The sequence below is a fragment of the Pristis pectinata genome, chromosome 3, assembly GCF_009764475.1.
Source record: "Pristis pectinata isolate sPriPec2 chromosome 3, sPriPec2.1.pri, whole genome shotgun sequence".
Classification (NCBI taxonomy): domain Eukaryota; kingdom Metazoa; phylum Chordata; class Chondrichthyes; order Rhinopristiformes; family Pristidae; genus Pristis; species Pristis pectinata.
Window position 1 is genome coordinate 115,243,315 of NC_067407.1, and position 23,955 is coordinate 115,267,269.

The window sequence follows — 23,955 nt, forward strand, 5'->3', positions numbered from 1 at the left end:
GGATTTACACAGTAAATGGCAGGGCCCTGAAGAGTGCCGTAGAACAGAGCCTAAGGGGTACAGGTACATAGTTCTCTGAAAGTGGTGATACAGCTAGACTGGGTGGTGAAGGCATTTGGCATGCTTGCCTTCATCAGTCAGGCCATTGAGTACAGGAGTGGGGATGTCATGTTACAATTGTGCAAGTCATTGGTGAGGCCGCACTTGGAGCATTGTGCACAGTTCTGGATACCTAGCTATAGGAAGGAAAGTTAAGAGTTTACAGTATTGATTTAAGAGAACACTGCAGTATTGAAGAAAGAAAGTCCCAGGAATGATCAAAGCCTGCACAGAATTAAGAAGCAATAGGAGGTGTGATTGCACTAGCAGGCAAGATATTGAGGAGCAAGCATGCAGGAGGTTGTAGAGATGTGCAAAAGTGCTTAAGGGAGAAGTCAACTATTCAAATATAAACTGAGACAGAAGATCAAGGGCAAAGAGGGTGATGAGTTTCTGAAATCAGTGCATTTGCAGCCCATCAGGGAAAGCAGCCTTGTGGGTCTTGGTTCTGGAAAAAGAACCAGACTAAGTGTCATAGAATAGTACAGCACAGCAACAGGCCCTTCAGCCCACGATGTCTGTGCCAACCATGATGCTAATTTAAACCGCACATGTGTCTTCACATGGTTTGTATCCCTTCATGTCCTGCCTGTTCATGTGCCTCTTAAACGTTACTATCATATATGCTTCCACCAGGTCACCTGCCAGCATGTTTTAGGCATCAACCACTCTTGGTGTAAAATAAACTTACCTCAAATCTCCTTTAAACTTTCCCCCTCTCACCTTAAAGCTATGCCCCCAGTATTTGACATTTTCACTCTGGGGGAAGAAAGACTGTCTACCCTGTCTATGCCTCTCATAATGTTATATAGTTCTATCAGGTTGACCTGCAGCCTCTGATGCTCAAGAGAAAATAATCCAAGTTCACACAACGTCTCGGAATAGCTAATGTACTCCAATCCAGGCAACAACCTCCACAGGGTTCCTGTAATGCGGTGACCAGAATTGCACACAATGTTCCAAATGTGGCCGACCCAAAGTTATAAACAGCTGCAACATGACTTCCCTACCTTTATACTCAATGCCCTGACCTATGAAGGCAAGTATGCCATATGACCTCTTTACCAGCCTATCTACACGTGTTGCCACTTTCAGGGAGCTTTGGACTTGCACCCCAAGATCCCCCGGTACATCAATGATCCTAAGGATACTGCCATTTACTATATACTTTCCTCTTGCATTTGACCTCCCAAAGTGAATCCCTCGAGGACTTATAGATAAGGAATGTAAGAGTACACTTAAAGAGGGAAATCAGGAGGGCAAAAAGAGGACACGAGATAGTATTCTCCTTTGCATTATCTGCTAAAGCTATGAGATTCTATAAATACATTAAAAGTAAAAGGGTAACTAGGAGGGAATAGGTCCCCTTAAGATCAACATGCTTGTCTATGTGTGGAGCCATGGGAGATGGGCAAGGTCTTATTTCTTATCTGTATTTATCTTGGAGAAGATCTTAGAAGCTAGTGAATTCAGGAGACAGGATAATGATGTCTTGAAACATCTCCACATTACGAAAGAGCTGCTGGAAGTCTTAAAGTGCATAAAGGTGGCTAAATCCCTGGGGCCTAACCAAGTGCATCCTAGGATATTGTGGAATGCTAGGGAAGAAACTGCTGGCACCCTGGCAGAGATACTTGTATCATCATTAGCTACAAGTGAGGTTCCAGAAGACTGGAGGGTGGCTAATGTTGTGCCTTTAAGTGTGAAGGGCTGCAAGGACAAGCTAGGGAACTACAGGGCAGAGAGCCTAACATCAGTGGTGGGAAAATTACTGAAGGAGATTCTGAGGGATAGGATCTACCTGCATTTGGAAAGACAAGGTCTCAGAGACAGTCAGCATAGCTTTGTGCATTGGAAATTGTATCTCACAAATCTGAGGTTTTTGTTTTTTTTTTGAAGAGGTAGCCAAGAGGATTGACGAGTGCAGGGTGGTAGATGTTGTTTAAATGGAATTTAGCAAGGTCTCTGATGGGAGGTTGGTCCAGAAAGTCAGACCACAGGTGAGCTTGTCAACTGGATACAAGTTTGGCTTGGTGGCAGGAGTCAGGAGGTGGTAGTGAAGGGTTGCTCAGTACTAGGAGCACTGCTTTTTGTAACATATTCATTATTTGGATATACAGGGCACAACTTCCAAACTTACAGATAACAAAACCTGGAAGGTGTAGTGAACTGTGAGGAGAATCGCAATAGACTTCAAGTGGATAGAGATGGGTCGGTGGAAATGGGCAGAGAGGTGGCAGATGAAATGTTATTTTGTAGGAAGAATAAGAAGAGGCAATATAAACTAGAAGAGTACAAGAACAAATAAATCATCTGGTGGGATACGGGCAGAGTTCATTGCAAGCAGTAAGACAAGTCAAAGATCTGATTAAAAAATGTGTACATGATCCTGTTCATATGCTTCATTGGTCAAGCATCAAGCAGAGGAGCTGGGACGTCATGCTGCAACTGTACAAGTCATTGGTGAAACCACACTTGGAGTATTGTGTGCAGTTCTGGTCACCCAGCTATAGGAAGGATGTCATTAAGCTGGAAAAAGTGCAGAAAAGATTCACGAAGATGCTACTGGGACTAGAGGGTTTGCATTACAAGGAGAGACTAGTTAGACTGGGGCTTTTTCCCCTGGAGTGTAGGGGGCCAAGGGATGACATTATAGAGGTATACAAGATCATGAAGGGCACAGATAAGGTGGATGGTGGGAGTTTAAAACTAGAAGACACAGATTTAAGGCAAGAGGGGAAAGATTTAAAATTGACCTAAGGGGCAACTTTCCCTCCCCCCCCCCCAACACAGAAGGTTGCAAGTATCTGGAAACAAGCTGCCAGAGGAAGCTGTAGAGGCAGGTATAATTACAATGTTTAAAAGACATTTGGATGGTTACATGGCCAGAAAAGGTTTAGAGGGATATGGGGCAAAAGCAGGGAAATGGGACTAGCTCCGACATCTTAGTCAGCATGGACAATTTGGGCCCAAGGGCCTGTTTCTATGCTAAATAACTCTATGACTCTTATAAATAGAAGCATAATGTGTAACAATAGGAAGGTCACAAGGAAGCTTTGGTTCAGCCACAACTGGAGCACTGTTTCCCCTTCTGGCTGCCATGCTTTAGGAAACCTGTACAGTTCAGGATAATGTGCAGAAGAGGTTTGCTAAAATGGTTTTAGGGACTTGGGTGATGGGGATATATTGTGGAAGCTGGGGTTATTCGGCTTGGGACAGAGGAGGGTGAAAGGAAATCTGAGAGGCATTTAAAATTCATGCAGGTTATAGGAAGAGTAAATAAATTAATCCCAATGGCAGAAGGTTCAAGAACTAGGGGAGATGGAATAAAGGTGAAGAGAAAACAAATGAAATAAAGATTTTTTTTTAATTTAAGTAAAGAGCAAATGGTTAGGGTTTGGAATGTACAGCTAAAGTTACTAGTAGAGGCAGATTCAATTGTAGCATTCAAAAGGAACTAGAAAGGAAAGAACTTGCAGGGCTTCTGGGGAAAGAGTGAGGATGGGAAGATTCAATGAATTGCTTGTACACAGAGCCAGTGAAGACTCAATGGGCAAAGGGTCTCCTTCCATGCTGCAATATACTTACTTAGTCTTCAATGGTATGAGAAGGCTATCTCCTGCTGTTAGGTTGGTAGTTTTGCCATCCATTACCACCAGCGATGTGCCCTCCTGAAAGAGAATGCATTGAAAACAAAATTTGAGCAGTGGTCAAGATTATGGACAGTGGTGATCCATGTAAAATTTAGACAGCAACCATCGAGAGCTTTGTCAGCCACCATTTATAAATGCAATAGGTTGTTTACTCATAATGCAATCTCTGCTAAATAAATTGTGTCCAGAAAACAAAAGTGATTTGGAATTGACTGAAATCATGCCATCTTGCTTTAGCAAATTCTCTCTCCTGGAACTGCCCAGTCTCTCTGAAAGTTCACAAGACTGCAGGACAGCAAAAGAGAGCCCTCAGATGGCCAAATAGAGAATTACAGCTCAGTTTTACAGCCGACTGTTGTTTACAACCAGAGGAATCCCAGGCTTGGGTTCCGTAGCTGCCAAATCTAGTGACTGGGCCCAGTCTTGCTAAGACTCCCCCTCCTGAGGAAAATCACCATATAGATCCTGGGCCGGATCTAATCTGTTGCAAAATCCAAAACACCATTTCAATAGAGTTTGTGTAGCACAGATTTAGACACAAAAAGGGAAAGTTACTTTTTCAAAAATATTATTTTCCTTCACAAATAATTATAAAGAAGCATATATTAACCATAAAGTGGTGTACAAGTTGTTCCTTGTTTTGGGGGATTTCAATTTTAAGAAAACATCTTTCTTGGGTTTAAATATACCAAGCTTTTTCCTTAATGTTTAGGCCAATAATAATAAAAAGAAAATCAAGTTTTAAAGAATTTATTCCCTGGGGACTGTTGCTGCCCAGTACAGTAGATACATGTTCATAGCCCTCAGCAGCAGACTGTCATAACAAGAGCTAGAAACTTGTGCTGTCAGTGCAGTCTATAGGCACCACAGTGTAACACAGGCCATTGTGGGAGTGGGAGAGGAGGAGGAAGCCTGACTTATACATTCATCAGTATCTTCCCAGTTGCCTCAGTCATCAGACAGCTGCCTGCAAGGGAAGGAGGAACAACAAGGGGAATACCACAGAGCAATGTGGCTCCAGCAAGTGTCACATCCTACTGTCTGAGGGGAGTTTATAGCATACACAATGGTGTGTCGGTCACTAGAGCAGACAATTGTAGATGCTGGAGATCAGAAACCAGAACAGAAAATGCAGGGAGCATTCAGCGGGGCAAACAGCACCCAACAGAGTTGATACTTCAGGTCAAGAAGCCCTCTTCAGAGAAGAGAAAACAAGCATGTTTCAAACAGAGAGGAAGAGGGTTGGAGTAAAGAGGGAACATCTGAAAGAGGATGCAGACCAAAATAGTTAAGGTAATAATTACTTTTAAAAACTGACAGACAAGACTTATCCAGCCCATTCCTTGTCCTCTTCTCCACAAGCAGTTCACGTGGGCCCAAGCTGAAGTGAACACTGTTACTTGTAGTCTGGACACTGCAGGCCTTTAGTCTCAGGGAAAATGATCGGGATGGTTGCAAGAAGTGTCCATCAGTGGACAGTGGATTTGGTCATCCAGTCACTGATGGTGGGATGGGATGAGAGGTGCGCAGTGTGGCAATGGTGCTTGATAAAGAATTCGGTTGCATAGTATTTATGAGTTATAACCACCTGGGGTACCATCTGGTGGTGGGAGTGGGTGGCATTTGGTAAAGTGTTATTGGAGAACCTTAACATGCATGCATGCATGCATGTGGGGGAGATGGCAGAGCACTCTGGGGGCAGGGGGTCAAGGAAGAGGAAGGAAAGGTGAAGGCATTAGTGCACGAGGTCAACACGTTAAAACAAAACCTGTTGAATTCTATTTTGTTAATAGCAATTAATATAGTGTCCTGATCTTGTAGCCCGCAGTGGTTTGTATTTCTATTATGTTAACTGTCCACTAATGAAGTGAAATCTATCATTCATGCCTGATACTCTCACAAACACAATGGTTACAAAATGGCCACTTTCCAACTCCACACTGGTCCCATGCAAGAGTAATCCAGCTCACTGCTAGCCATTCCCAACAGCCCTGCAAATTATTTCCTTTTAGATCCTTAACCAGCTCCTTTCTGAATTTTACAGTTGAATTTGCTTCTACCACTGGCTCTGGCAATGCATTGCTGTAGAAAAAGAACTTTCCTCAGGTCACTATTGGTCTTTTTGGCAACTATTCCATTCGAAGTCCCTGGTTGTTAATCGTCTGCCACTGGAAACAGTTTCTCTGTGGCTATCGGATTTCCTCACAAGCACCTATGTCAGGTACAACCCCAGTTTCACAAGTTTAAGCACATAATGAAAGTCCCTTGCACCTGAAGCCACTTCAGTAAATTTCTTCCGTAGCTTCTTCAAAGCCTTTAACATCCTTCCTGCTTAAAAGGCTACAAATCCTGGGCTTGAACCAAGCAGCAGAGCACAGGTATTTCCAGATCAGTGGAGCACAAGGTAGGTTCTGCCTGCGTGCATGTACAAAACCTGGTTTTCTTGTAAAAGCCAACAGTTTCAAGAACTTGCAAAACATCTATTCCATTCTTGAATGTTGTTCCTCTAGTGCTTTCTTTTCCAAGAATTTATTTTGTCATTCTACCAGTCCTTAAAATACTTGCTGTCCACCAAGCATCAATTCTCACTTGCAAGTCTATTTCCATTTCTGCATTAAATCATCCCTCACCCTCAGATGGTTTCAATTTTCACCTCACTTTCTTTCTCCATCCCACCATCTCCTGATTCCACCAACCTCCTGTGGAATTTTCCTTCCATATAAATTCTCCAAACTCACCACTTCACCACTCCATTCTCATGGTCTGTTTGGATCCCCTGTTTCTTCACTGTTCATAGTCTTTACACACATTTCACTTATGACCGTTATTATGAAATAAGGCAACACTTGAATTTCATTTCACTACACTCAGCAGATGAGAGGAATAACTCATGGAACTTCTGGGACATCTAATGATAAAGGGGAAATGAACGTTGACCATCTGTCGAGACCTTCTACCCAGGCAAAGAGTGGCAGGGATCATTCACAGCATCTCTTCAGGTGACATGGATTGTTTTATTTGCAATATGTTTTAAAAGAAGCTTAATGAAATGAGTGAACAAAAGCTAACCCTCTTAAAATCTATTCCACAAAGAGAAATTTTAAAGTATGGAAAAATGATGATTGATAAAAATCAAAAACACATGCAAGACCATTCAGCTTTAACCTTCAGTTTTCCACCCAACGTGGGCTGTCCTTCAGACTCCATTTGAAAGGGGGAGAAGGCAAAACAAAATGTATGTGGGGAGGGAAGACTTGCATGGTACCAGATGTTTCTCTAGGCATTCCCAGGCATCACCGAGGGTTTGACATGACAGGTGTAGGGAGCCTTCAAAATGACAACAGATTGTGGGCACAGGAAATCAGGCAAGAATGTACCTCAGGCTTACTCAATTAATTTTTCTATCCCTCTGTCTCAGTAGTGTTGAAGAGCAGAGAGAGAACTTGGCCTTAACTTTACAGAGCCAAGGTCTACACAATGGCAATTTTATTGTGTCTGGGCCACCTGCTACCAGCAATTTGCAAACTGTTTATACCGTCGATATCCGCACAGGGATACTTTATTTTGGTACAGTACCTGCATGTTAATTTATTTGCCATAAATCCTACTAAAAGACATATTATGTAGAAAGTTAAATCTGATTAAGTTTGCATATGTTGGCAAAATATTAGAGATAAAATAACAGCAATTGCTCACCAACTGCCATAGCCAAGAGTCTGCATTTCCCTTGTCTTCACTTTGTCCAGACCCAAATACTGCTGTCTGTCAGAACAACACAAAAAGACACTTGGTAAAGCAACAGGTTTTCGTTATTCATATGATACTACTTTAAGTTACAAAGGCATGTACCCTTCACCAAGTAAAAAATACAAAATGTTAATTAGAAACAAGTTCAATTAAATTCTTTCACCTGAGTTTCAAAGTAGTCACCGAACATGTCCACAACCTGCTTCATTTTAATATCTTGACTGTGGCTGCGGAGCCAGTCTTTTAACAAAAAGGGCTCCATAACAGTACTGACAGTGTTTATGCAAAATGGAAGTTCTTTCCGTAATTTGTCTGTGAATTAAATGAAACATAAAAGCAGGATAGATGCTATTCATTGTATTGTCACACATAACAGTTAACCATCATTCCAAAACAATGTATCGGAGTACAGGAAACTTGAGGCCACAGTGTTAGCGAGGAGCACTCAGCAACACTAAATAGGCAAAGTGTGTATAGACATTTGTCTTCCTTTAATGACAATATGGCAAGCATAATTATTAACCAAATTCAATTTAATAAAAATACAGTCAATAGCAGTTTAGATTTGAATTATGTTTTCCGAACCTGGATTTGGTTTTCCGGTTTTATATTCTTCAGAGTCAAAAAATCTGAAATGGAAAGATTATCTTTCAGCTGTGTTGTTGTAATGACGACTTTGCTAGTTATTACGACCTGGAACTTTTAGCTTTATTCTGTGGAATAGCATAGAGCGAACAAAGGTGGGAGAAGGTGTACGTGGAGAATATTACCTAATGAGTCCAATGGTGCTGGTACATTCAAGCACCAGGACAACATACCTAGGACACACTGAAGCTTGGAGTAGACACCACAAAGATTATAGGGAAAGGCCCTCCCACCACTTGACACAGAAACAGGAACCTGTCTAAAATCTTCTTGGGCTTTTCATTCTTGGAATGTAGGCAACAAAAAAATTGATGTCATGATGATAGGACAAATTGTGTAAGAAAATGGAATGATCTTTCTCATACTGTGAATGGCCACATGGATTTACAGTATTGTATTTGCAAATCTGATGAATAATATTTGGCAAAATAAATACCAGCTTGGTACACATTGGGGCTACTTGCCTAATCCTGCCTAAACTATGAAATGCATTATCTCAGGTAAAATTTGCTCAAATTTAAAAGACAATTTGGTTTATTATTGTCACATGTACTGGCACAGTGAAAAACTTGTCTTGCCTACCTTTCAGACAGATCAATTCATTACATAGTGCATTGAGGTAGTACAAGGTAAACAATAACAGAGGGCAGATTAAAGTGCTACAGCTACAGAGAAAGTGCAGTGCAGGTAGACAATAAGATGCAAGGTCATAAGGTAGATTGTGAGGTCAAGAGTCCATGTTATCGCACCAGGAAACCGTTCGGTAGTCTTACAACAGAAGGATAGAAGCTGTCCTTGAGCCTGGTGGTATGTTTTCAGGTTTTTGTATCTTCTGCCCGATGGGAGAGGGGAGAAGAGAGAACGTCCGGGGTGGGTGGGATCTTTGATCATGTTGGCTGTTTTACTGAGGCAGCAAGAAGTGTAAGCAGAGTCCATGAAAGGGAAGCTGGTTTCTGTGATGTGCTGAGCTGTGTCCACAACTCTCTGCAGTTTCTTGAGGTCATGGGCAGAGCAGCTGCCATACCAAGCGCTGATGCATTTGGATGGGATGCTTTCCATGGTACATCGATAAAAATTGGTGAGGGTCAAAGGGGACATGCCAAATTTCTTTAGCCTCCTGAGGAAGTAGAGGCACTGGTGAACTCTCTTGGCCGTGGCATCAACGTGGTTGGACCAGGACAGGGAACTGGTGATGTTCACTCCTAGATGCTTGAAGCTCTCAACCCTCTCGACCTCAGCACCACTGATGTAAACAGGAGCATATGCCCCCTTTCCTGAAGTCAATGACCAGCTCTTTTGTTTTGCTGACATTGAGAGAAAGGTTGCTGTCATGCTACCATGTCACTGGGTTCTCTATCTCCTTCCTGTACTCCGACTTATTATTTGAGATATGGTCCACTACGGTGGTATCATCTGCAAACTTGTACATGGAGTTAGAACAGAATCTAACCAGACAGTTGTGAATGTATAGGGAGCAGACTAGGGGTACCAATGTTGAGGATAATTGTGCCGTAGGTGTTGCTACCTATCCTTACTGATTGTGGTCCGTTGGTCAGGAAGTAAAGGTTTCAGTTGCAAAGGGATGTATTGAGTCCCAGGTCTCAGAGTTTGGTAATGAGTTTGCTTGAAATTATGTATTGAAGGCGAAGCTGTAGTCAATAAACAATAGTCTAACATAGGTGACTGTACTGTCCAGCTGCTTCAGAGATGATGGTGTTTGCCATAGACCTGTTTCAGCAGTAGGCAAATTGCAGTGGGTCGAGGTTGTCTGGGAGGCTGGAGTTAATGCATGCCGTGACCAGCCTCTCGAAGCACTTCATGATGGTGGATGTCAGAGCCACTGGGTGGTGGTCATTAAGGCACATTACCCTGTTTTTCTTAGGTACTGGGATGATAGTGGTCTTCTTAAAACAGGTGGGAACCTCAGATTGAAGTAGGGAGAGGTTAAAAACCATCTGTAAATACTCTCACCAGCTGATCTGCACAGGATCTAAGGACATGGCCAGGAACACCATCTGGCCAGATGTTTTCCATGCGTTCACTCTCCGGAAGCCTGATCTTACGTCCACAATGGTGACTGTGGGTTCAGGTGCATTAGAGGCTGTCGGGGTGAGTGGTGTCATTCCAATCCCCCTCTGTTCAAAACGTGCATGGAATGCGTTAAATTTATCAGGAAGGGATGCACGATTGGCGATGCTGCCCGATTTTGCTTTGTAGCCCTTATAGCACACAAGCCCTACCATAACTGACAGCTAGTCTTGGACTCAATTTTGGAATGGTATTGTCCCTTGTCATCCCTGATAGCTTTATGGAGGTCATACCTCGATTTTCAAGGTCACAGTCACCTGATTTGAACACTGCAGTCCTAGACTTCAGTAAGGAGTGGATCTCCCGGTTCATAAGACAAAAGGACCAGAAGTCGGCCATTCGACCCATCGAGTCTGCTCCGCCATTCTATCATGAGCTGATCCATTCTCCCAATTAGCCCCACTCTGCTGCCTTCTCATCATAACCTTTGATGCCCTGGCTACTCAGATACCTATCAATCTTTGCCTTAAATACACCCAATGACTTTGCCTCCACAGCTGCCCGTGGCAACAAATTCCACAGATTGACCACTCTCTGGCTAAAGAAATTTCTCTGCATCTCTGTTCATCCATGGTTTTGGATGACAATAGGCAATGACATCCATGACAATAGCCAATTGTACATGGGCAACAACAACAAATGTGATGGAGCCAAAATGCTGCTGTTGACAGGAAAACAAACAAAATCTAGAAAGTTCAGTGGGAAGAGTCTACATGAGTAAAATACCTGGATTCTAATTCAGTGGTCTTTGCAAAAAACTAATATAGTGCAGTGACTATGCCAGAATTTAGCCACCGATTAATCTGTAAAGTTGAGATAAATCAGTATTCACATTTTTTAATTAGAAACCTATTAATTGAAACTTCAGGTTTTAAACAAAAGGGAAATGGTTACATGTTAACTCTGCAAAAGCTTCTTCTTTAATACCAGCATGTTACATTATTCTCCTAGATCCGAAAAATAAAAATCATACAACTCTTACTCCTTTATTACTGGTGCCAGCTGGGTGCCCAGATCCATACAGTAGAACCATTTCTCAAACAGCACATCAGTAGAATTCCCTACATAATATCTGTCAAAAGAAACAGGATTATTAATCATGCTTCATTTGTACTTTTCTGAAAAAAAGACTCTGCATCATGGCTAATGCCCCAAGTCCATTCAAATCAAGGCAGATGATAGTTAACAACTAAAATAGGGGATGAACTATGACCATAAAATTATCCAGGGGCTTCCTCAAAGCTGTCAAACTCCTTATAGAAGTTCATCAATGCTGCTATGCCGGTAAATGCTGCTCAGCAGCAACTGATAAACTTATCTGTGTTGTGAACTCTTGGGATTGTTAACTAACAGAACCATTTCTTTCATTGCCAGACAACAAAGGCAGAAGGTTCCTCATTGTTTTTTGTTACTCTTTATAAACCTAGCACATTGTTCTTTTTAAAGTTTCACCAAACTTAGTGCATGGTTGAAATCCTTACCTAGCATCCTTTGGAAGGTTGCCCAATATTTTTTCTTTCAACCCGATTTCATAGGAAAAACTGGAATTACGTTGCAGTAATTCAACTCTTCCTTAGCAGGAGGTTAGACCAGATACACCCTCCACCTAAATCATATCCAACTAGTCAGCTGCAGAATAGAATTGAAGATGCAGGGGCAAATCTCCGTTTTCCTCTCAGGTCTGGAATTATTTGTGAAAGCCCTATAAATCAAACGTACGTTTCTCCCCACTCGCCCACTCGCCTCCTTTGGAAAGAAGGTTCTTTCACATTTCTTTTCACTTGCAGCTTTTTTGGTTGATGTTCTCCTTCCCTCCTCCTGGCCTGTTTCAGTCTTTCCATTGAGGTCTTTCAAATGATTATTGAAATCAGGAGATCCCCCTTGTCCATCTCTCTCTGAACTTTAACTCATGGCTGCTGACTGTGGTAGTGCTGTTGATGTCTGGTACAAAAGAGGTTCTCCCAAGCTGTGAGGAACAGGAAGATTTATGGATATGTAACTGTTTTATTATTGCTAATCCAGTGGCCTGGAGTAATAACATGGAGCAGTGCTCAAATCTCAACACAGCTGTTTAAGAATTAGAAATAATTTTAAATAAGTGGAAATAAAATGATGTTACCAGTATATTAAAAAAAACGTCTTCAGAAAATTGGTGGATTTTTGTAAAAGGCATAGTTCATTATTTAAATGAATCTTTGCATTCACCATTACCTCAGATAGAACAAAAAGTTGAGAAGCCAAACATTTTGAATCTTGTAGTTCCTACTTTACCTGAGTGCATCCAGTTCTGATTCCAGTCTAGTCCTTTCAAAAACCAGCCCAACGGTGTTAGCCTGACGCTGCGGAGAATGGGGAATTCGTGCTGGCAACAAGAACATCTGAATTGGATATGGGGAGGAGGGATAGGGAATAAAGAATGAAGAAAATTCATTCGACACTTCGAATACAAGAGCTCAATTAATCAAAATATTTTTTCCATTTAATCTCCTAGCCTCCCTTGGTGATGGAAACATTGAGGCATTTCACTAGATTGATAAAGTTCCTGTACATCTTTTCTCATCCATCTCCCTCTGAACTTCTGCCTTGCACTGTGTAATACATCTAAGCTGCTGATGCATGATAACTTTAATTGGATATGTAAAGAACAACATTTTCTGCAAAGCAAATTACAAAATGTCATTTATCGATGAGGGTCCTTCGTTTGACAATAAATTAGGTTTATAACTGATTGTGGCCAGAAACTTAAAATAAAGAATCTAAACCATGCATATAATGTCTAGTGTGCTGCAACTTCCTTCACTGTCCAGACTCCTCAATTTGTCTTTAGCTCCATTACCTATATTAATTATTACACCCAGTAACAGTTTCAATGAAATTGAATTCAAGATTTCTGTCATCATTAGCAGAGTTATATCAAAATAACATCTGGATTCTACAATCCAATCTATCCCTGAGTGCTGTATATACCTTCAGGCCTTTGTCACTGATGCTTACAGAAAAATGTGGAAAATATGGCTCACATAACACCAACATTTCCAATAAGGAACTTTTAATACAGGTCTTTTTGTCAATTTTATGTAGGATTTGCTCCTCATTTTACTTAGAGAGAAAACTGTAGGTCATAAGCTGCACCTGGAACAGTCAATGTCTGTCGTTAAGTATGGACATAGCTACCTGCACAAAAACACAAGAAATAAAAGAGCAGGCCATCTGTTCCCGTGGTACCATTCAATAAGATCATGAATGATCTTTCGCCTCAGCATCATTTTCTTATGCTAACCCCATATTCCTCAATTTTCTTTAATATCCCAAAATAAACCGAACTGGAGTAGTCATATACACAATGTGGCTACAAGAGCAGGTCAGAGGCTAGGAATCCTGTGGTGGGAAACTCCCTTCCAAACTTCCCAAAGCCTGCCCATCATCCACAAGGCTCAGGTCAGCAGTGTGATGGAATACTCTCTACTTGCCTGGATGAGCGGAGCTTCGATGACACTCAAGAAGCTTGACACCATGTAGGTCATAGCAGCCCACTTCATATTCACCCCATTCACTCACTCCGCCACTGACACGTGGTAGCAGCAGTCTGTACTATCTATAGGATACACTGCAGCAACTCACCAAGACTCCTTAGACAGGACCTTCCAAACCCATGACCTCTACCAGCTAGAAGGACAAGGGCGGTAAAAGCATGGTAACACCACCACCTGGAAGTTGCCATCCTGACTGAGAAATATATTGCCATTCCTTCACCATTGCTGGGATAAATCTTGGAACTGTCTCCTTAACGGTAGTGTAGGTATACCCACACCTCAAGACTGAAACAGGGGAAGATGTGCCTGGAAGCTGTGGAGTGGGTGAGGTTCTCAATGAATACTTCTCTTCAGTATTCACCAAAGAGAGGGGTCTTGATGACGCTGAGGACAGTGTTGGTGAGGGTAATGTTCTAGAGTATGTAGATATCAAGAGAGAGGATGTGTTGGAGCTGTTAGAAAATATTAGGACAGGTAAGTCCCCGGGGCCTGATGGAATATTCCCCAGGCTGCTTCAGGAGGAGATTGCTGAACCGTTGGCTAGGATCCCTGAGTCCTCGTTGTCCACAGGGATGGTACCGGAGGATTGGAGGGTGGCAAATGTTCCCCTTATTCAAGAAAGGTAGTAGGGAAAGTCCAGGGAATTACAGACCAGTGAGCCTTATGTCTGTGGTGGGTAAGCTGTTAGAAAGGATTCTAAGAGATAGGATCTATGAGCATTTAGAGAATCATGGACTGATTAGGGACAGCCAGCATGGCTTTGTGAAGGGAAGATCTTGCCTCACAAGCCCGATAGGGTTTTTTGAGGAGGTGACCAGGAAGATTGATGAGGGTAGTGCAGTAGATGTGGTCTACATGGATTTTAGTAAGGCGTTTGACAAGGTTCCGTATGGTAGGCTTCTTCAAAAGGTCAGAGGCCAAGGAATCCAGGGAGGTTTGGCCATGTTGATTCAGAATTGGCTTGCCTGTAGAAAGCAGAGGATTGTGGTGGAGGGAGTGCATTCGGATTGGAGGGCTGTGACTAGTGGTGTCCCACAGGGATCAGTTCTGGGACCTCTACTTTTTGTGATATTTATTAATGACTTAGATGAGGGGGTGGAAGGCTGGGTTAGCAGGTTTGCAGATGACACAAAGATTGGTGGTGTTGTGGATAGTGTGGAGGGCTGTTGAAGCTTACAGAGGGATATTGATAGGATGCAGAGCTGGGCTGACAAGTGGCAGATGGAGTTCAATCCGGAGAAGTGTGAGGTGGTACACTTTGGAAGGACAAATTCCAAGGCAGAGTACAAGGTAAATGGCAGGACTCTGGGCAGTGTGGAGGAGCAGAGGGATCTGGGGGTTCATATCCATAGATCACTGAAAGTTGCCTCACAGGTGGATAGGGTAGTTAAGAAAGCTTACGGGATGTTAGCTTTCATAAGTCATGGGATCGAGTTTAAGAGCCGCGAAGTAATGATGCAGCTTTACAAAACTCTGGTTAGACCACACTTACAGTACTGTGTCCAGTTCTGGTCACCTCATTATAGGAAGGATGTGGAGGAATTGGAAAGGGTGCAGAGGAGATTTACCAGGATGCTGCCTGGATTAGAGTGTATGGTTTATGAGGAGAGACTAAAGGAGCTAGGGCTGTATTCATTGGAGAGAAGGAAGATGAGGGGAGATGTGATAGAGGTATAGAAAATATTAAGAGGAATATATAGATTGGACAGCCAGCGCCTCTTTCCCAGGGCACCAATGCTTAATACAAGAGGGCATGGCTTTAAGGTAATGGGTGGTAAATTCAAGGGAGATGTCAGAGGGAGGTTTTTCACCCAGAGAGTGGTTGGTGCTTGGAATGCGCTGCCTGGGGTGGTGGTGGAGGCTGATACATTGGTCAAGTTCAAGAGATTGTTCGACAAGCATATGGAGGAATTTAAGATAGAGGGATATGTGGGAGGAAGGGGTTAGATAGTCTTAGGTGTGGTTTGAAGGTCGGCACAACATGGTGGGCCGAAGGGCCTGTATTGTGCTATATTGTTCTATGGTTCTAAGGCAGCTCACCACCACCTTCTCAAGGGCAACTAGAGATGGGCAATTAAATGCTGGCTCAGCCTGCAAAGCCCACATCCCTTGAATTAATGTATAGATATATAAAAATAATCTATTGATCCCCATCTCAAATGTACTCAGCAACTAAGTCCCTAGAACGGTCAGGAATAGAGAATGAAGAAGATTCACTACCACCCAAATGAAAAAAAAGCATCCATCACAGTGGTCCCAGATGCTTAATGCAATATTTTCAGACTAATCTCCAGTTCCAGACACCCCAGCCAGGGGGTGCATCATCCCTACTGGAGGGAGGAACAGAGTTAACATTCAGGTTGTTGACTTTTTAAAAATCAGAACAATCTTTTAAAAATCAGAACAATCAGAAGTTAGGAAACAGGAATATTTTAAGCTGCAAAAAAAAAGGGAAGAAGTTGGAGAGAACAAATGTGCAAATCAACAGCAGATGAAAAAATGTATGGATCAATACACAAACAGTGGTGGTGCTAGCTGAGAAAGGATGGCACAATTTGTTAATTAAAGCTGATCTGTTTGCAAATGCAAATAGAAGTGAGTTCTTTTCCCCCCTCTGTTCACAAAGCTGGAACTGACATAAGATACAGCTGTTACTGGAAATGCCAATTTTTTAAAAATCTGCTGGAATTTCTCAATAAATACCCTTAAAACTTTGTTCAATCTGACATCTTGAAAGCTCCACTAACCTCTCCTTCTCGAATGTGTACATCTTTATGCTTTCCTTTTTCTAGGATCTTCAGGCACATGTCACCTTTCTGCTGGTAAAACAACTAGAGAAAGCAAATGAAAAGAAAACACACTGGATCAGTAAGGCAAGGACTTGCAAAAGAAAAGAATTTTAGTTTTTTGAAATGCCACCAGCTTATCTCAACAATGTAGAGATTCAAGATAAAAGTAGGCAAGTAGGCAAGGTAAAACTAGCGGGGAAAAAAAAGTGCTTCTAAGAGGAATTCATGTTGATTGAGCAAAAAGTATCAGGAGAGTTAACTTAAGGCTCAGAGTTGAGCCATGTCTTTTTATTTCAGATTACTAGTCATGCCCCAGAAACTTATTAAGTTTGCAGAGGATGTCAATGGAAGCTCAGAAATGAGAGAACAAGTTGTACAAATCAACAGCAGATGAAAAAATGTACGGATCAATACAAAGTAATGGATGACACTTTTCCTCTATGGGTACTATTGGAAAAAAAATGAAAGAACTCCAGAAGATACAAACCTTATCAAGCTCCTCCAGTGAGCCATGTGGCCAACAGAACATTGAACTACAAGTCAAGGCATATACAGTAAGCAGAAGTTGTGTAAAAATTGTACAACATTCTGCAAAACACACCTTAAACACTGTGTTCAAATGTGGTCAACAAGACACATGGGAGATATTCAAGCATTGGATACAGTTTGGGAAAAAGCTGTTAACCTCATTGTGTCAAGAGATTTATGTTGTAAAACATAGGTTTCTGAAATTGTCTTTTGCAACATTTGAATCTTTACAGAAATTCACTAGATGCTTTTAGAAGTGAAAATGTAAATTAACAATTTTAAATTAAAAGGACAAAAGAAGGGGGTTCAAACAAATCTACCAACAGCCTTACACATGAATGAAAATCAAGGGAAAATAGCAGATAGTGGAAATCTGAAATAAAAACAGGACCTCAAACACTTGGTAGGGAGGCAAAATCTGTAGAGAGAAAATTAAAGTTTCAGGTTGATAATCTTTCATCAAAAAGTTATTTTTAAGACTGATATCAGGGTGTACTTCGTCCCCCATTCAGACAGTAACCAACATGTTGGAATGGACTTTCAAACTGGAAAAAATCATGAAATTATTTTATAAATGGATGTCAAGAATATTTTTGTACAGATAGAAGATAGGCTGAACTCATTTCCCTCCAGTGACTGGATTTGCTTTCACAATTTGATGTTGATCAGTAACCACGATACCCATGTCCACAAGTACATTGCCCTTTGTACAGAACAGGAAGGTTGTAGTTTAACCCTTAATTTATGTAAAAGTTGATCCAAGCTCAAGTTACAAGATTCACCCCCCCAAGAACAAGCAAGATGACATTGAGCGTCACCCTTTCTCATGACTTCTGGTGACAAATGTGAACTTGTGAGCTTTCCACAAGTGGAGAACCAGGGTCAGCTTCACACTACATTCTACCAACAAGCTCAGATGAACTAAAAATGCTTAAAATGACAACTGTAGTTTTTGTTTTAAACATGATTGTAACCATTTCCTGTTGAATCACATCCATCAGGAAATTGGTCTTGACATAATTCACCTGAGTGTAACTGATGATTGAGGTATCATTTACACACATCAAGTCCTCAAGATAAGTGATGCATTTCTCTGCCTTACCAACTGAAACAGGACTAATAATCTAACACAAAATAAGCTGCTGGATGAACTCAGTCGGTCGAGCAGCATCTGTGGAGGTAAAGGGATAGTCGACGTTTTGGATTGAAACCCTGCATCAGGCTCAGAACCCACCAAATTCTTCCAGCAGTTTAATTTTTGCTCCAGGTTCCAGCATCTGCAGGTCTCTTGTGTCTCTGGACTAATAGTGTGCAACATATAAGCTTCATTTACAATTCCCTGTAAAACAGAACACAAACTCCAGGGTATCGACAAGAAGACAAATGAAAAGGGTCTGAACTGAGACATCAATTTGTAACTGTTTGCACATTCATTCTGCTACATGGTGGCTGCAGTGTACACCATGTACAAAGTCCACTGTAGTTACTCATCTAGATGACATTGATAGCACTTCCCAAACACAACACCAAGGGCTTAAGATGCACAGGAAGAGCACCACCTGCAGACTCCCCTCCTAGAGACACACAGTCCTGACTTACAAATACATTGCCTTTTCTTCACTGTTGCTGGTTCCAATTCCTGGAATGCCCTATCTCAGCAGTGTACAATTACCTTAAACAGAGGAAATGCAACAGTTCAAGGCAATGACTCACCATTACCTCCTCGCATTGTCCGTATCCCAAGAAATAAACAGATTAAAAAGATCCCGCTCCCCCATCTGCCCATCATTCCCCACCTCACCTGGTTCTACCCATCACTGACCAGCCTCTACCTTACCACTCCCACCTCTTTATACTGACTATCTTCCCTCTGTACTCAGTACTGATGCAGGGTCTTGAACCGAAACATCAGCCATCCCTTTGCCTCCACAGTTGCTGCTTGACCCGCTGAGTTCCTCCAGCAGTTTGTTATTTTTGCTCTGGATTAGAGCATTTGCAGTCTCTTCTGCTTCTAAAAAAAAATCTGCACCCTTATGTTTTTAAATGCTTGTTATATTTTACACATTACTGCTGGGTCTCACAGTGCTTACTACAGCAGTGCACGACAGAGATACTTGCTGCATTCTTCACTGTATTGATCCTATGTCTCACAGTGGATTGAGCCACTCACAGTATTGGACTATGTTGAATATTGCTTCAGGAGGGGTGGAGGGCAGTACCAGGACAGAGAGAATATTTAGGGAAAGGGGGTGGGGAGCAGCAACACTGAAATTGCATTAGACCCCTTTTCCCCCCCCCCCCCCCCCCAATTATCTCTGACCTCCATGGGTTCCCTCACCCTGAAGCAAACTCTTCAAGGCCAAAACTGCTTCCCAAAAAACCTAGCAGCAAAGATGTAGCAGGAAACTGACCGTTTGTGTTTTAATACAGCAATATGGATGAAACCACCCTAACCATTTTGAAGAAAAATGTACATGTATCCCAATATAACAATATATTTTAAATATATTTTGGAGGACACCTTCCCTTCCCTCCTCCCCCCCACCCCCACCCCCACCCCCTGACCATTAGGACCAAATGGAGCACTCATTTAGTGCACCAAATAAGAGGTGAACTCCAATTTCAAGGTAAGAGATGCAAATCCAAAAACAAACGTGCAGATGCTGGAAGTCTGATATAAAACAGAAATTACCGGAAACACTCAGTAGGTCAGCCAGCACCTGTGGAATGAGAAGCCAAACCAATGTTTCAGGTCGAAGATCTGTTCCGTAAATGCTAAATGTTTCCAGCATTTTTTGGTTTTATTCAAGACTTGAGAGTTTGATGGAAATAGTACATCAGTGAACAAATTCAGGAGGGATGATAAAATATTAACCCCCCTGGAATGCAAAAGGCATTCAAGATAATGGAACAAATAATAGGTAATTTGCTTTGACCTAATAGGCGTCACAGAGGTGTGGCTACATGGTGACCAAGCACAGAAATTAAATACTGCAGGGCAAGATGTTTAAAAAGGGTAAAGTGAAAAAGAGGACAGCGAGATGGCACTGTCCTGACATACATAGGTAACAGTGAGGAATAATCTACCTCAGAAATACAGAAAATAGAATTATTAAAGATTTACAAAAAAATAACCAAGTGGTAGGAGTGTTTTGCAGCACCTCTTCCACTCCAGCAGCAACAAAGCTCCTTGAGAGAGAATTAATTAAGAAATAATTATAAATCTTAGCAAAGCCAGATTAATAATCACAGGGAACTTTAATTTTCCTACAAGTACAGTAAACAACATTCGCAAAAGTGATCTGGAGGAGATCACAGAGTGTATTTAGGACGTACTCCTGGAATAATTAGTCATGGAAACAAACTCACACATAGAAAGCCTGTAATGTAAAGTTACAGGATTAATTAGTAATCTCATGACAAGCCATTGACTGGAGAAAAAAAAAGTGATCACAACATTATAGAATATTATATAGAGTTTGAGAGAAGAATTGTTCAATGAGAAACTGGAGCACTGAACCTAAATAAAGCCAGTTACACAGATATGAGAGGAAGCTCAACAAGAGGAGACTGTAAATTAGATTAAAAGAGCCTGTAAACATTTTCGAGCAACAAAAAAAAACACAATCAAACTCCTCCATTGAGGAATGTGTGGAAAAATGATCCACTGAAGAAGTTAAGGATAGTATCAGATTAAAAGAAGTCTATAATGTTGCTAAGATGAAAGGCAAATTTGAAGATTGCTAGATTTTAGGAAATGGGAATGCTCAGCATAAAAATAGCAAAAGATACTTACAACTATGTAAAAAAAAGAATTAGAAAAATAAATGCGAATCCTTGATAAATGCAAGTAGAAGTGAGTGAATGACCATGGTGACACATTGTACTAACTTTAATGGGGACTAAGGCATCAAAGGTAAAGGCAAGAATTTGGTTGGGCAAATCAATTGCTCTAGAGATATTGCAGCAAAGAGTGGGCCACATGTTTGGATGGTTGAATTAATTTATAGGGGACCTCATTAGATTTTAAAAATTATGAATGTATTGCACCCAAGAAACAAGCAAAGCATACTTTTTGTGGAATCCAATACTAGGGGCCGTTAGGAAAACTAGAAAATATAGCCTCATAATTTGCTTGCATAACCATAATAAAAAATGGTGCCATGATGTTGCAACCATTTCTAGGGTTCAATATGTCTAGTGGCTCAAGGACAGCTTCTATCCCACTGTTATAAGATGATTGAATGGTTTCCTAGCAGATAAGATGGACTCTTGACCTCATAATTTACTTTATTATCACCTTGAACCTTATTGTCTACCTGCACTGCACTTGTAACTGTTACACTTTATTCTGCATTCTGTTATTGTTCTACCTTGTACTACCTCAAATGCACTGTTGTAATGATTTGATCTGTATGAATGGTATGAAAGACAAGTTTTTCAATATATCTCGGTACATGTGCCAATACTAAACCAATTTAGAAGCATTTTTCTGTGATGAAGCTCCCCAAGATGACATGAACAAAAATGTAATATCTAAAATTTGACCAGCACAATTTTCAACCTCATTTGCCTGAAAAAGAATGACATTTCTGATTTATTCAAAGAATAACTTAATCCTGTTTCCCTCTAATCCCAACCCACAAATTACATCTTTTGTCCTTAACGCGATCACGATATCCTGTGGCCACGAATACAAGGTCAGTGGTTCTCGATTGCTTCCCCCATGTAGTTCAAGGCGATGGTCACTCTCAGGTTCAAGGCCTCCAGGTTATTCCAGGCTGCTGTTACTAATTTCTGCCCCATCTCAGTTTGTTGCTCACTACTGTTTAAGGAAGGTCACTCAAACGTCATCCTCAAGTGAGAGAAGACTTGACCTACTTTTTACTCAGCCTACAGAAGTAAGCAGACCAGGCACGGGAACTGCCACAACTTCAGAGATTTCCCTTAGTACAGACCTGTAGTATTACACCGGAGACCTCTCTGGAATCTCCTCCAGGACAGCTAGCAGTAGTCCTAGAAGGTCTCTGTGGCCCTTATGGAAAGGCCATGCACCTGCAGATTCCTTCTCAAGCCTGTCCAAGACCCTCTTTCACCAGTGCCCAACCAGAGTACTCTCCTACCAACACATACCCTCAGCATACAATCTTTAAGGCTCACCATCCTCCAGTACTCTAAGAGGGTAGTGTGTATTCTCTCTTTCTTTTGGACTGGCTGCTAAAATTGCAGCCGCTGGGCCAAATGCCAGTAGCTGCAGGAATCTTGCAGTTGATAAATTGAGCAGTGTTGCACTGAAAGACTCTACAATCGAAGGTTGTAATGTTTCCAGAAGTTTTTAAAGAAAGTGTTATGGTGATACACAATGCTGTTTTGGACACCCTAAGTAACGCATTAAATTAAATCCCAGGCACAGATCTTTTTTTTACCTGGAATTGAACTCCTTACCACAGGGATTAAGGTAAGTAGTTTAGATGCTTTCAAATTAAAATAGACAAGTACTCAAAGGAAGGAGGCAGAGCATGATACACAGAATGGCTTTGCTGGGGTAAATGCAATAGGAGGAGAGTTGTATGGAGCATAACCACAAGCAGAATCCATTGGGCCAAATGGTCCATTTGCATGTAAATATATTTCTGAAAGCACACACACCACCAAGTAATTACAGTTTACCTCTTCTCCTTCTTCAATATGATAATCTTTCCTTTCATTGGGTCCTCCAACAAACATGACCTTTAGCTGGCCACCGTGCCTGTAAAGTATTATTTTGGAATAAAGTATTAACCAAAAGCTGAACAATTTTGAAGAGATGATTCACAGCTAATAACATTTCAAAATCTTATAGTTCAGAATCTTTACATTTTAGTCTGCAACAGAGGACAATCCTGCCTGTAATACATAGAGGATTGTATAGCAAAGATAAGGATAAGAACAAGAAGACTATAATTGTAAATTATATGTTCTAGCAGAAGGCAAATGCCATTGCCTTCGATACTGCTAGAACAATTCTGGAACTAAGTGCATTGGCTCAGGAAAAAAAATCAACTTAATAAAAAGTAAGACCGCTAGTGGCCTGGAACTGCAGTGTAGATGGGAATCCCTTCCAGACGAAATTAGTCGTGCTGGATTGTTAGAATCGATGTCGAGATGCATGGTTCTCATAGCAACCGCTCAAAACCTATGGGACAGTATTTGGACGATCTCCACTGCATTTTTCAGATGGACTTTCGCCGGTGCTCTCGGAAGATTTAACTGCAAAGCTTACATGAGTTTGTTGCACACAGGAGGATTAAAACTTGATCTATTCTCTTCAATCCACCTGTCCACATTATAGAACAGTGCCATGTCCTTGCCCTAGACTACTTTAAAAACCACCTTCTAAATGATCAGAATATTAAGCGTTAAGAGTTAACAAGTGCACAGCACTCTGACCATTTCAGACCTATTTCAATGACGCCGCTGAGTTGAGTAACTCAGAGCAAACTGCGATTGGGTATTGTTGGTGGGAGGAGATTGTTCCGCTTTCGTTGCAAGAATATGTTTGGAAGTACCAATCAATGCGTGCCCTGCAGTGAAACACCCAGTTCTCCCTCCACACCTCCTTTTCAAAGCGTTAAGTAACGGCCTACATAAAAATGTAGTCCTTTCATTTCACTGGAGTTCTTTACGTTGTATTGGAGGAGAAGAGGTTCAGAAAGATGACACCAAACAGAAAAAGCCCTGCAATGATCAGGCATAATTTTACCCGGAAAGGATCTGAATAGTACTTTGCATCTTTAGGGCATCGTCCATATTGGTTCCTTTTAATGTGAATTTCTTGAAAACTTCGATGTTGATTTTTTTTTAAAAAGGCCTGTGTGTATAGCTGTTCTAACA

At 41.4% G+C, this 23,955-nt stretch overlaps 1 protein-coding gene across 3 annotated transcripts in view; it reads right to left on the reverse strand.

The window, feature by feature from the left end:
- Positions 1–23,530, reverse strand: part of haao (3-hydroxyanthranilate 3,4-dioxygenase) — a 27,792-nt gene extending 4,262 nt beyond the window's left edge. The window contains exons 1-9 of one of the 3 annotated variants that reach the window (XM_052013029.1): positions 23,345–23,530; positions 22,753–22,831; positions 16,513–16,596; positions 12,504–12,610; positions 11,215–11,304; positions 8,085–8,128; positions 7,663–7,811; positions 7,449–7,514; positions 3,688–3,770 (exon numbers count right to left, since the gene is read on the reverse strand). In XM_052013029.1, the coding sequence (XP_051868989.1) occupies positions 3,688–3,770; positions 7,449–7,514; positions 7,663–7,811; positions 8,085–8,128; positions 11,215–11,304; positions 12,504–12,610; positions 16,513–16,596; positions 22,753–22,831; positions 23,345–23,424 (782 nt within the window). In that variant the 5' untranslated portion in view covers positions 23,425–23,530. Of the gene's footprint in view, positions 1–3,687; positions 3,771–7,448; positions 7,515–7,662; positions 7,812–8,084; positions 8,129–11,214; positions 11,305–12,503; positions 12,611–16,512; positions 16,597–18,316; positions 18,427–22,752; positions 22,832–22,938; positions 23,074–23,344 lie in introns of those variants that run through there. The other 2 variants (XM_052013030.1, XM_052013031.1) reach the window with 2 other exon arrangements.
- Between the last annotated feature and the right edge of the window lie 425 nt (positions 23,531–23,955).